At 41.5% G+C, this 14158-nt stretch overlaps 1 protein-coding gene across 1 annotated transcript in view; it reads left to right on the top strand.

Annotated features, from left to right (window-relative positions):
* Vps53 (VPS53 subunit of GARP complex) overlaps positions 1-14158 on the top strand; it is a 192304-nt gene that overhangs the window by 41932 nt on the left and 136214 nt on the right. The window contains exon 5 of the mRNA XM_045158762.1: positions 13568-13654. Within this exon, the coding sequence (XP_045014697.1) occupies positions 13568-13654 (87 nt within the window). The remainder of the gene's footprint in view (positions 1-13567; positions 13655-14158) is intronic.

Genomic DNA, 14158 nt, shown 5'->3' with positions numbered 1-14158 from the left:
AGTTCCCCCAGCTTCTGTAACCACTAATATCCTTTCTCGCCCTTTGACTTTGTCAAATAAATGGAATCTAACAATATTTGACCTTTTGTTTCTGGCATATTTCACTTTTAATGTCTTTAAAGTCCATCACTATTTCACCACTTGTCAGAACTTCATCCCTTTTATGGCTAAATAATATTCCATTTTATGGATCTACCACATTTTGTTTTCCACTCATCTGCTCAAGTCCTTGCTTTCAACTCATTAGAAATCTAAGAGTGGAACTGCTGTATAATTTTTAGTCATCCTTGTCCTTGATCTGTGTAGAAACATTTTCCATACTGTTCTGACTATTAGTATATTTCTGTTTGGTTAAACACAGAATGCATTTACATGCTCCTGTTTTGTCTTCATTTAATCCGTCCAGATTATATTTCAGATGTAGTCTTAAGCTTTTCATATTCAGTGCCTAATGCTAGAGATGCTCTCTTCATATCAAACAAAGCCACCCCGAAATTCATTTAGTTAATGAGCCAGCCACTGGGTTCTTTCCTGACCATAGAAACACAAGTCCTACTTGTCTGTGACATGATTATAGAGAATAGTTTTAGGAAAATAGTGTGCCAAGAGTAAACACTGGAGTTTATTATTCTTTTTTTTGGGGGGGGTTTGAGGTAGGGTCTCACTCTAGCTCAGGTTGACTTGGAATTCACTATGTAGTCTCAGGGTGGCCTCAAACTCATGGTGATCCTTCTACCACTGTCTTCCTAGTGCTGGGATTAAAGGCGTGGCCACCACACCTGGTTTGAAGTTTATTATTCTTCTGAGCCATCTCCATATAAATTGGCACTCTTCAAAAGCCAGCAAAGGAAGGTCAAGCATAACTTTGGCCATCTCCCTGTTTCCATGTTGAAGGCAGTCACAAGTTTAAACTGGAGTCTGCATCTGAAGAGGAAAATGCCACTCATCGCGACTGTAGCTGCTCTGGCTCTTCCCCAGGTCACTCCTGCTTTTGAGCACTGGTAGTCAGAGATTTTGTGAGGAAAATTCCATCCTCAGTTTGAGGTTGTGTGTTAGAAAATGTGCAGTACTTCTGCTGACAGGGCAAATCTTTCGTGGGTTTCAAATCCTTAACACAAGAAGTCATTCAGATATTTTAGAACAATGGGTAGGAATTTAAAACCCCATCTTCATGTAGGAACTTGGCCTCCTTTTTTCTTTTCCTTCTCTTATCCACAGAAATACAATATTTTGAGCAACACAGATTCAGGGCTGTGGTTGTTCTGTCAGCATTTCCATTAATAACTCCTTGTTTTCAGGAGTCTGTAATAAAGCTATAACATTTCTTTTGCTCTGATTTGTACTCCCAGGTCTCTTCTGAGAGGAGATTAATTTTGTAAAACCAGAGATAATGTTTTACTGGTCTGCTTCAGTGTGGTATTTTGCAGTTGTCTTTATTAAAGCTTTCAAGAAAATTGTTATCCTTTCTGTAGTGTTGGGTTACATGCCAAGACACTTGATCTCTTTTTATTTTTTAATTTAACTTATTTAATTTTTTTGTTTTTTTGAGGTAGGGTCTCACTTCTCTTTATTTTCTTTCCTTCTCCCCTTCCCTCCCTTGCTTCCTTCCTGTCTTTTGGTTTGTTGAGACAGGAATTCATGTAGCCCAGTTCAGCCCTGAATGCTGGGATTATAAGTATGAACTATCACATCCAGCCTGGGTTCTGACTTTTCCCCTGTTGTACTGTGGACTCTGAACAGACACTGGGTTCATCTATAGGTATTATTCTGATACCTAGAATATAGATATTAAACAAAATAGTACCACTCATACAGTAGTGCTAGTTAAAAGGGAGACATTTTAGGCCAGGCGTGGTGGTGCACGCCTTTAATCCCAGCACTCGGGAGGCAGAGGTAGGAGGATCGCCACGAGTTCGAGGCCACCCTGAGACTACAGAGTAAATTCCAGGTCAGCCCGAGCTAGAGTGAAACCCTACCTCAAAAAAAAAGACACCCCCCCCCCACAAAAAGGGAGACATTTCTTCTGTAGATGTATCTACTGACAAAGAAATTTAATGGTCCAAATATTGTCTTTCATAAAGTATAAGGAAGATGCTTTGAGGGTTCTTGCTGGAATCAAGACCTCATTACTAATCCTTGTCTCCTTGCTATACTTAAAACTTATTTTGTTCCTATTCATTTGGGAAGATTGCTTACTGTTATGGTATACTATTAGCATAAGAAAGGTTGAATTCTGCTGCTTTTATCAGAAATGTACACTTTTTCAGCTGGGTGTGGTGCACATACCTATAAGGCAGGAGACTAAAAGTTTGAAGCTTGCCTGGGCTACATGATGAGTTCAAGGCCAGCACTGACAACTTAATTAGAACCCTGTTTAAAAAATAAAAATGAAGCCAGCAATGGTGGCAAAGCTCTTTAATCCTGGCACTTGGGAGGCAGAGGTTGGAGGCTTGCTGTGAGTTCGAGGCCACCCTGAGTTTATAGAGTGAATTCCAGGTCAGCCTGGGCTAGAACAAGACACTACTTTGAACAACCAAAAAAAAAAAAAAAAAAAAAGATTAAAAATAATAAAAATAAATGCCCGATGTGGTGTTTCACACATGTAATTCCACCATTCAGGAGACAAAGGAAAGTGGGTTATTTTTAAGTTTAAGGCCATATGTCAAGCTCCAGGCCAGCCAGAACTATATAAGATCCCATCTCAGAAACCGAACTTAACTTACTAAATAAATTAAAATTAACAGAAGCTGTGGGTATAGTTCAGTGGTAGGAGAATCCCCATGAGTTTGAGGCCACCCTGAGACTACATAATGAATTAATCTCAGGTCAGTTTGGGCTAGAGTGAGACTCTACCTCGAAAAACCAAAAAGAAAAAAAGATATACTGTCTGCTGGGTATGGTAGCACATTCTTGTAATCCCAGTACTTGGGAGGTGAAGGCAGGAGGATCAGGAGTTCAAGTAAAGCCTCAGCTATCTGAGCATTTTTGTTTGTTTCAAGCAAACAAACAAACCTTAAAAGCCTAGCATGGTGGTGTATGCCTTTAATCTCAACATTCAGGATGCTGAAGCAGGAGGATCACCATGAGTTTGAGGTCAGCCTGGACTAGAGTAAGACCCTGCTTCAAACAAACGAAACCAAAACAAAACAACCTGAAGTAATGTCATAAAGATATAATATGAGCCGGGCGTGGTGGCACACGCCTTTAATCCCAGCACTCGGGAGGCGGAGATAGGAGGATCACTGTGAGTTGGAGGCCACCCTGAGATTACATAGTGAATTCCAGGTCAGCCTGAATTAGAGTGAGATCCTACCTTGAAAAACCAAAATTAAACTTTTTTTTTTTTTTTTTTGGTGTTTCAAAATAGGGTTTCACTCTATCCCAGGCTGACCTGGAATTCACTATGTAGTCTCAGGATGGCCTCAAACTCATGGCGATCTTCCTACCTCTGCCTCCTGAGTGCACGCCACTACGCCCAGCAATAATATGCCTTTTGTGGCTGATTTACTATAAGCAAAGACACTTCTAGTTGTAGAACATACATTTTGAGCTGTTTGTTTGGATCTATAATGTTAATATCTTATTACAGTATATATTTAGCTTACATTCTCCAAAATATATGTATAGCTGGACTTGATTATCACAGAAGTGAAGTAGGTCACATAGATGCTATTCTCCACATGTTACAGATGAAGAAATAGGCTCAGGTAGTATGTTGTGTGCTTTGTCTATAGTCACTAAGTTAATCATAGATCTGGGTTTTCTTCCTTTTTTATAAATAGAATTAAAAATTTATTTTGTTTATTTTTATTTATTTATTTGAGAAAGACAGAGAGAAAAAGGCAGAGAGAGAGAGAGAGAATGGGCGCGCCAGGGCCTCCAGGCACTGCAAACGAACTCCAGATGTGTGTGCCCTCTTGTGTATCTGGCTAATGTGGGTCCTGGGAATCGAGCCTCGAACCGGGGTCCTTAGGCTTCACAGGCAAGCGTTTAACTGCTAAGCCACCTCTCCAGCCCCATAAATAGAATTTTTTAAATCTGTTTATTTTAAAGCAGAGAGAGAAGAGAAACAGAGAGTATGTGTGTGCCAGAGACTCCAGCAACTGGAAACAAACTCCAGATGCATGCACCACTTTGTGTATCTGGCTTTATGTGGGTACTGGGGAATAACCTGGGTCATAGGCTTTGTAGGCAAGCACCTTAACTGCTGACCTATCTCTCCAGTCTAGGTCCAGGTTTTCTTATTCCCAGCATGCCATTATTTGTCTCCATACCGAATTCTCCTTTTCTATTTATGTACTGGTTTATTTTTGTAGTGCTGGGTATAGTTCTTATTGCCTTGAACATGCTTGGAAAATGCTCTACACTGGATCACAACCCTAGTCCCCCTTTTATTTTTATTTTTTTATTAACAACTTCCATGATTATAAAAAATATCCCATGGGAATACCCTCCCTCCCCCACTTTCCCCTTTGAAACTCCATTCTCCATCATATCCCCTCCCCTACTTTATTTTGATGTCATGATCTTTTCCTCCTATTATAATGGATGTGTAGGTAGTGTCAGGCACTGTGAGGTCATGGATATCCGGGCCATTTTGTGTCTGGGGAGCACGTTGTAAGTAGTCTTGCCCTTCCTTAGGCTCTTACATTCTTTCTTCCACCTCTTCTGCAATGGTCCCTGAAGCCTTGGAAGGTGTGGTAGAGATATTGTAGTCCTGAGCACTCTGGTCACTTCTTTCCAGCACCATGATGCCTTCTGAGTTATCCCAAGGTCACTGCCATCTGAAAAGAGAATATTCTCTACCAAAAATGAGAGTAGCATTAATATAAGGGTATGAATGTTAAGAGAAGTGCTTACTGTGTAGTTTGATCCCCCACTATTTTTTGAGGTAAGGTCTCACTGTAGCCCAGGCTGACTTGGATCTCATTCTGTAGCCCTAGACTGGCTTCAAACTTACAGTGAAGTGATCCTTCTACTTCTGTCTCCCTAGTGCTGGGATTAAAGGCATGTGTCACCATGCCTGGCTCCAAATTCTTTTTTCAAATAGTGACAAATGCTTAGAAGCAGACCCTGAAGAGTTAACTAGTGCACAAAGGAATTCCAATGGTGACAGTGACCATGGCCTCATTTATCAGCCCAGTCTTTCCCAACACAATGCAAAAAAATTAATAAAATAAATAAATAAAAAATAAAAAACTAAGACAGGAACTGAAGGGTGAAAAGAGCTATGTGTTCTCTACATACTTATGGCACAGGAACCACTGAGAATTGGAGAGAATGAGTGAATAAGAAGAGATATACCATGCAGATGAAGCCCCAGGGGCATCCGTACAGAAAGGACATTTGGCAGAGAAGGTATTTCTTAAAGTCAGTTGAGGGGACCTCCCGATGTTTCACCAAAGGATGTGTTTTCCTGAGCGAAGACCCATAATGTAGATGAGGGTAGCTGTCTTCACTAAAATTGGAAGTAATGGTAAGACATGGAGAATTAGAAGTAATCTCTGAGTTGGCAGCTAGAAATCTTTGCTATTTGTGGGAGTAGTTCTTTGTTAAACATGGACAAGTTGTTCCTTCCCCCATCTTCTAGAGTACTGAATTTCTTGTACCTTGTTATTCAGCAGAAGTAGCTGAGGCTTTTGCTTAAACATTTCCTTCTCTTTTGCCATTGGGACTTGCTGCTTTAAATGCCCTAACCAGCAAGAGTTACATTCCACCAAGGGAAGCTGCGTGCAAATATATTTACCATGCCTGGCTAGTTCAGGACCAGTGGGTGATAACAGATATAATCACAAATTTAAATCTAAATGTTTAGTCTTGTTGGGCACTGCTGAATGTGTGCCCCTGCCATGTCTTTTGATTTTGACTTCTGGCTTGTATCTTAAAAACAACAAAAAATGAGTTCTTTGGTTCATATTTTCAGTGGATGTGGTTTGCAGAAATCATAAATAAAAGTAATTTATGTGGAACAGAGCATTTTAGCAAAGGTGAGAAGTATTCCCTTTGCTCCTTACATTCTTTTGGTTCATGAACTTGGCAAGAAAGATGGGCTGTAAATAAAGTCCCTTTATCTTCCAGGTTTCTGAATGGGCTACAGAGGACTCAGTGTTAACAGTAGTACTTCCCATCTGATATGTGCTCATCTGGCCTCTGATCAGGACTGCTGGACCGAGGAGGAGCCCACTGTGTTTAAGGATGTAGGGAAGCATGGTGCTGTGCACGTGCATCCATCATGGCTGCAAGAGTCCAGTGCTCTGCTGGCCATTCTCCTGGGGAGTGGGTTACATTGTTCCTATTGCTGAGGCTTCTTAAAGCACCTCTGCTCCAGCTGAGGAAGCCTTATTTCCATAGCAACAGCTTTGAGCAGTGCAGGGTGGCCAGCAGTTTCAGAAGGGGCTTTCTATAAATAGAAGCTATTTACCTAGAAGTGTCTACCTTCAGTGGATGTCATTAGGACCTCTGTGTCTCTGTGTAGGACTCAAGATGTGGTAGCCCTCACCAGTTTCCGCTTGCCTGCTAGCTTTGCTTTCTTTTTCTTTCTTTTCCGTCTCTCTTGGCAGAGTCTCACTGTAGCCCAGGCTGACCTGGAATTCACTAGGTAGTGTCAGGGTGCCCTCGAACTCATGGCAATTCTCCTACCTCTGCCTCCTGAGTGCTGGGATTAAAGATGTGTGCCACCACACCCAGCTCAGTTTCTGCTTTCTTTAGGATTCTCTTGCTGAATGAATCTTCATTCATACCTCTTTGTATCATTCTTCTCTTACACTTATATACAATTCCTTTTTTTAATATTCTTATTTATGTATTTCTAAACAGAGAAATAGAAGAGAGACAGAGAGACAGTGAGTGGTCATGGTAGGGCCTCTAGCTGCTGCATATGGACTCAAGATGCACATGCCACTGTGTGCATCTCACTTTACATGGATAATGGGGAATCAAACCCTGGTTGTTAGGCATTGCAGGCAAGCTCTTTAAGTGCTGAGCCATCTCTGCAGCCCCTATTTACATTCCTTACATGTATTCCTTACAAAGTGTTTACAAACATATCCCTTCTCAATGATGTCTCCACCAGGCTTGTCAAGTAGCTTCATCCTACAACTGGAGAAGTGCTTCTGTGTGTGCTGGCTTTGTCTCTCCCTGCAGACTAGCCTCCTCCCCTTCCTAGGAAACCTCACTCCTGTTGAGCTCAGCCTCACAGTTTTACATCCCCCCGCCTGAAAAATGAACTCTCCTTCTCATTTTCAGTTCTGGAAAAAATAAAATCACAGGAAAACTGGTGGACCCAGCTTGGGCCTGGTCTGCCCCTTGAACAGAGGTCTGTAAAAAACCATGGGGGAAGGCCTGCAGGAGGAGGGAGAAGTACTGGGTTAACATTTCCAGAAATGCTCACCACTTAACCTTATGAATCTTCCTAATACAAAGTCTCTGAGTGAGTGGTAGTGTTTCTCTCTTAGAAATTATGGAACTGTACTCCCTTAGAGCTCAAGGGGCTTGACACATAGGTCACACAATCAAGTGGCGAGGCTTATCTTCTGATCCCATTCTGCTGGCTCCAAAGCTCTTGCATTCAACCAATACAGTATGCTGCATTTCCGTGCAATGTAAGGAAAGGGAACCAGCAAATAGATGTAAAGGTGGAAAATGGAAATGGTAGCAGAGGGATGGAAAAGCTAATTTTCTTCCCAGTAACTGAATGTTAGCACCTTGTCTTTTTCAGAGAACAGTCTAAAGCCATGCCAGATTTTCTGAAATTGAACAAACTCTCCACCTTCCTGCAGTGGCAGCAAATGGAATCTCAGCCTAAAATCCCCTAATGATTGCCTGTAGGCTCACTGGATAACAGTGATATAATTCTCTGATAAAGCAAAGTCCAAAATTAGATGGATTTTCAAGCCAGAGAGATGTTTGATTCCCATAGTGTTTCCATTGGATCATAGTCCCTCTGTCCTCACCAGTGGCAGACCACAGATTGGCACAGATGAAGAAGGAACAAAGAGAAAGAAGAAAGCAGGGGCACGTGTGCCAGAGTCAGACTGCTTATCTTCTTGCAGATGACCTGCGTGGCTGTGCGGGTCTGTTCAGAGTCATTGCAGGAGGCAGGGAGCACCAAGAGTCCTGGTTCCAGCTAGGGATGCACACATTTAAGCACACCAAGATTATAACTGAATTTGCTGAGCTCAGTGGGTTGCTTTGCGTCTCCTGATTACAGACCGAGTTCCTGGAGAGAGGGCTCTGCTGCCTAACTGCACCCCAGATGCAGGCCGTCGCCACGCTCCAGCGTGCAGTTCAGAGACTCTCAGCAGAGAGAAATGCAGGGTGGGTTGAAAGCAAACATTTTTGGGTGATTAGTTCTGCTTTTAATCCAGATCCAGCTTGACATGGAAAGATGCCACATTTTATTTTAAAGAGTGTCTAGGGATGGTGCTAGAGTCTCTCCGCACATTACCCAGGTAGTTTAAATATGTTAGTATTTTTTTAAAATAGAATTTTTTTATAGGTCTCATGTTTCTTCCAATTACAAAATGCCCTTCTGTCGGTGTGATTGATTATCATAGGTTAGATATCAGATATTAGGGTGTCTGTTGAGAATATACTTGCTTGGTGGAGTAAATGCTTCAGAGGAACCTTTTTACCTCTGGAAAACGAATTCTATTAAATATTACCAACTTCAGTACATGGTTAAAACAAACAGAAGCCTGAAAAAATTCTGGCAGACCATTTATCTCTCTTGAAGACTGTGAAATGCCCAGTTGTGTGAGTTACTTGTTTGCTGGAAGGAAAACGTGGGCCCTTCTGTGGGGACAGTTCTGGTAGGATGCCAGGTTGAGAATAAGAGGACAGGGACAGGAGCCTTTTCTCTGAGAAGAAAACCACACATACTTCTTTCAGACTTTGACCTCAGTAGAGAACTTGGTCTTTTTGTCTTCCTAGCTCAATGCCATGTATTTTGGGATGTTTAGCTATCATCTGATGAGCATGTCACTAATAACATGTCATACCTTGCAGCATCTCAGAATGTCATGTAAGCAGTACCCAGAAAAAGCCAGTCTTTTCTAATAGTCACTTGCTCAGAAGGCCTCTGCAGTGCCTTTTCACACCCTGGTCCAACAGTTTTTCGAAGCCTCCAGTGGGTTTAGAACTTACTGACCCCTATAGCATCTTGAATATTAGACTCCAAATAGATGTTGCTGGTAGAAAGCATGATGTGATTTGATCTGCTACTTACAATTGTGCCTGGAGTTAGGGAGAATGTGGGTTTCAGCACACCTCACACAGAACAGTCTCAGTGCTGCCGCTTATGCATTGTCCTGTGATATTTTTAATCATCTGGCAAAGATTAATTTAATTTCAACTGTGTTGTAGCTTTGGCTAGATGCTGTAGGTAAGGTGACCATAGAACTTATCACCAGGATCTTTTTTTTTTTTTTTGAGGTAGGGTCTCACTCTACCCCAGGCTGACCTGGAATTCACTGTGTAGTCTCAGGGTGGCCTTGAACTCAAGGCGATCCTCCCACCTCTGCCTCCCAAGTACTGGGATTAAAGGTGTGCACCACCACGCCTGGCAGAGTCACTTAAATTTTTTTTTTTTTTTAGTTTATTTATTTGAGAAAGAGAGGCAGATAGAGAATGGGTACACCAGGGCCTTCAGCCACTGAAAACGAACTCCAGATGCATGCGCCACCATTTGCATATGGCTTATATAGGTCCTGGGGAATTGAACCTGGGTCCTTTGGCTTTGCAAGCAAACACCTTAACTGCTAACTCATCCCTCCAGCCCACCAGAGTCACTTTTGAGAGTGAGAAGGAGCTATTGATAATTATATTGAGCCAGGCATAGTGGCCTCCCAGCACTTAGGAAGCTGAGGCAGGAGGACTATGAATTTAAGGCCAATCAGTGCTACATATGAGGCCTTGTCTCAAAGACACCAAAATAATAAGAAATAAATAAAAAAATAATAACAAGTAACAATAATCAATGCTATTATGATGCTATTATGGCAGTAGTTCTACAGTAGAATTACCCTAGCTAACCCAGAATGCATGGTTGCCTTAACTGTAAAGCAAATGAGAGAAGGTGGGGGAGAGAGAGAGGGAGGAAGGAATGGAGGGAGGGGGGGGGGACCTCTAGCCGATGCAAACAAACTAGATGCATGTGCCACTTTCTGCATCTGACTTTACATGTGTACTGGGAGTTGAACCCAGGTCATTAGGCTTTGCAGGCATCTTTCTAGCTGGACCATCTTTCTAGCTCCCAAAGTGGTTTTAATTTCTGCTTTTCTACTTCCCTAGTGGGAAAGGATGGTGAACATTTTAAAAATACTTATTGGCTTCTTGTGTTTCTTCTTTTGTGATCTGTGTTCATTCCATTAGTCCTTTTGGTGATTGGTTGTTTTTTGTTGTTTAATTTTGGCAGTTCTTTTTCAATTCTGGCTATCAGCCTCCTGTCTGCAGTATAGCTGGCAAAGATTTTCTCCTGTAGTTCACTTCACTGATAGTTTCTTTTGCTGTGAAACAACTTTTTCATTTTTATTTTTTATTTATTTATATTTTCTTTTTTCTTTTTTTTTTTCCTGAGGTAGGGTCTCACTCTTCACTCTAGCTCAGGCTGACTTGGAATTCACTATGGAGTCTCAGGGTGGCCTCGAACTCTCGGCGATCCTCCTACCTTTGCCTCCCGAGTGCTGGGATTAAAGGTGTGCGCCACCACGCCTGGCTCGAAACAACTTTTTTAATTTCATGTAATCCCATTTTCAGTTCTTGGGACTGTATCCTATGCTTTGGAGTTCTGTTCAGAATGTTCTTTCATCTGCCTGTATGTTTTTCTTCTTTATCCTTTGCCTATATCTTGAAGTGCATTCCCTATATGCTTTCCTCTAGCAGTATGGGTATTTCAAGTTTTTAATTAAGGTCCTTAATCTACTGTGAGTTAATGTTTGTACAAGGTGAAAGATAAGGATTTAATTTCATTCTTTTGCAGGTAGGATATCAAGTTTTGCCAACACCATTTGTTAAATAGGCTGTCTTTTTTCCTTTGAATGAGTTGTCATATATTAGGCAACCAAAGCTGTGTTGGTTTATTCCTGGGTCCTATATTCATTGGTCTGCATGTCTCTTTTTGTGCCAGTATCATGCTATCTTTGTCTCTGTCACTCTGTAGTATATGCTCTTAGTATAACTTGCAGTCAGGTCTCATGATACCCACCGATGTGTTCTTTCTCCTTAGGATTGCATTTTGAAATAGATCTCCTTATAACCCAGCTATGCCACTACTAAGCATATACCCAGAGGACTCCAGATCCTACTACTACATACTTACACAGCCATGTTTATTGCTGCTGTACCACAATAGCAAGCAAGAAATAGAACCAGCCTTCATGCCCATCAATGGATGAGTGGATAATGGCAATGTGGTACTTACACAAAATGGAATTTTACTTAGCAGTAATGAGTAATTATAAAATTTGTAGGAAAATGGATGGATCAGGAAGAATTATATTAAGCAAGGTGTCACAAACTCAAAAAGTCCAAACTGCATGCTCTTTCTCCTATGTAGATAGTAGCTTGTAATATTTATATGTATGTATATAAAAGGGGGCTGCACATGTAACTAACACCCCAAAACCTAGGAGATGGTAAATAGAGATGACAACGAAGGAAGAATGAGGAAAGGGCAAAAGGACACATGTGACTTGTGAACAGAAAGGAAAGGGGAGCAAAGGGCTTGGGGAATGTCAGGAGGAGAATAAGCTACAACAAGTTATATTTTAAATACCACAATGGAGCTGGAGAGATGGCTTAGCAGTTAAGGCACTTGCTGGCAAAGCTTAAGAACCCAAGTTTGATTCCCCAGGACCCACATAAAGCCTGATACACAAGGTGGTGCATGTGTCTGGAGTTTGTTTGCATTGGCTAGAGGCCCTGGCTTACCTACTCTCTATCTGCCTCTTTCAAATAAATGAATGAATAAATAAAAAAAAATTTTAATTAAATGCCACTGGACTAGAGAGATGGCTTGGCAGTTAAGGCCTTTACCTGCAAAGCCAAAAGGACCCAGGTTTGGTTTCCCAGTACCCACATAAGCCAGATGTACAAGATGGCACAGGCATCTGGAGTTCGTTTGCAGTGGCTGGAGGCTCTGGTGCACCCATTCTTTCTGCCTGCCTCTCTCTCTCTAATAAATAAATAAATAAAAATAATTTTTTTAAAAAACGTTAAAAAATTAAATACCACAATGATACCTAAAATTCTCTGTGTTAATTAAAACATAAAAAATAGAGCTGGAGAGATGTCTTAGTGATAAAGGCCCTTGCCTACAAGGCCTAATAACCCAAGTTTGATTCTCCAGTACCCATGTAAAGCCAGATGCACAAAGTGGTACATGCATGTGGAATTCCTTTGCAGTGGCTGGAGGCCATGATGCGCCCATTCTCTCTGTCTCTGTCTCTCTCTCTTTTTCCCTTCTTGAAAATAAATAAACATAAAAACCAAAAATAAATAGGAAAGAATAGACATGATCAATCTTTTTCTCCTTCAAACACTTGATTTGCTTCTGTGACATCTCAGTCCTAAATTTTTCTCTTATAATTTTACTCCTTCCTTTTCTTCTAGACTTCTGAATGTTGAGATACCTGAGGGCTCAACTTTGGGCATTTCTTCTCCTTCCAACCTCCTGGTCTGTGGCACATAATCCGAACACACTTGAATGGTTGACAGAGTGAATGAAACTCTGACTGACACTCTGGCACTCCAGCTGCCACCAGGATTCACAGCAATGGTTTAGCATAGGTCATCTTCAGTGATCAGACCATGAAGTACATGTTTCCTACGTGTATATAGCCTCTTCACTCTTCTGAGTCCCTTCCTATTGCTGTCTCTGCTTTCAGGAGACAGGGTGGGTTGTGATGCTTCTAACATGTAGTAGCCATCCTTGGGGGCTTTTATTTCTGTAGAACCCTTTGGTTCACCACTAGCTTCCAGGGTACCTTTCTGACTTCATTTCATTGGTTTCCAAGTGGAACACTATAAATGTCTTCAAGATTTGCAACAAATCTGGAGTCCCTGTAGAAATCTTACTTTTATTTTTGGTTGTTAGCACAAACCTTTTGGATTCCAGAGCCTCCCCTTCCCCTAATTTGGGGCTACCTCTGTCTTTACAGGATTTGAAGGTTGGTACACACACACAGAGACAAATCTACATATCCTATTTATTTGTTATCATCAGTAGCATGTTTAGTAATCACTGAGACAAATAACTTAGTTTGTAACTCAAAGCTTTGTGCTAGGTGTGGTGGCCCAGCACTTGGGAGCCAGAAGCAGGATCACTGCAAGTTATAGGCCAACCTGGGCTACCTAGTGAGACCTTGTCTCCAAAACACAACAAAAAAACTTCATGGTACAGATTTCTAAGAGTCCTCAGTATTTCCCTGTGTCCAAAATGCCAGTAAAATTGTTGGTGTAAGTATAATGAATCCGGAGCTTTATGGTAATATTTTGGGTCCTGAGACTGTTGCTGACTTGTGCTATTTCTCCCTCTTTTTTTTTTTTTTCCTGATTTCTCTTGCTCTAGGCACTTGAAGAGGCCCAGAAAGCTATTCAGCAGCTCTTTGGAAAAATCAAAGATATTAAAGACAAAGCTGAGAAATCAGAACAAATGGTGAGTTTATGTTTCTTTCCAACATTTTTTTTCACCCAAAGAGGAAGTTAGAGTCTCATCCAGTCATAGTAGTTATAGTGGGCTTTTCCCACTGCTGGCCAGCCGCAGTCATCCACATCTCTTGGCAGGGCCCTGTCAGCACCTCAGGGGAGCTGCTAGACAGGGGTGACTCACTGTGCCTGCTGCCCTACATTCACAGCCCTGTTTTAAAATAGGAAACACTTTTCCCCCCAAATGTTTCCTAGTCATTTTGCGTGACTTTCTATAGCATGTTTATATTTTTTTTTCACGTATGGTTTTTATCAAGTTCTTCCTCTCACATTTGTGGTCCCCAGTGATGTACTCTGAAGGCCACCCTGCTGACCAAGAACACCCTATCCTTTACCCACTGTTGTTCCACAGGAGGTGCTAGGCTGGGCTGACTTCAGGGCTGAGATTCTAAGTCACACATCCAAATTCTTGTTCCTCAATTATAAAATGAGAATAGTAGATTCAGATTTGCCT

The sequence above is a fragment of the Jaculus jaculus genome, chromosome 9 (genome assembly GCF_020740685.1).
Source record: "Jaculus jaculus isolate mJacJac1 chromosome 9, mJacJac1.mat.Y.cur, whole genome shotgun sequence".
Classification (NCBI taxonomy): Eukaryota; Metazoa; Chordata; class Mammalia; order Rodentia; family Dipodidae; genus Jaculus; species Jaculus jaculus.
Note: the sequence above shows the minus strand (reverse complement) of the source record. Positions and strands in the feature narration are given on the sequence as shown.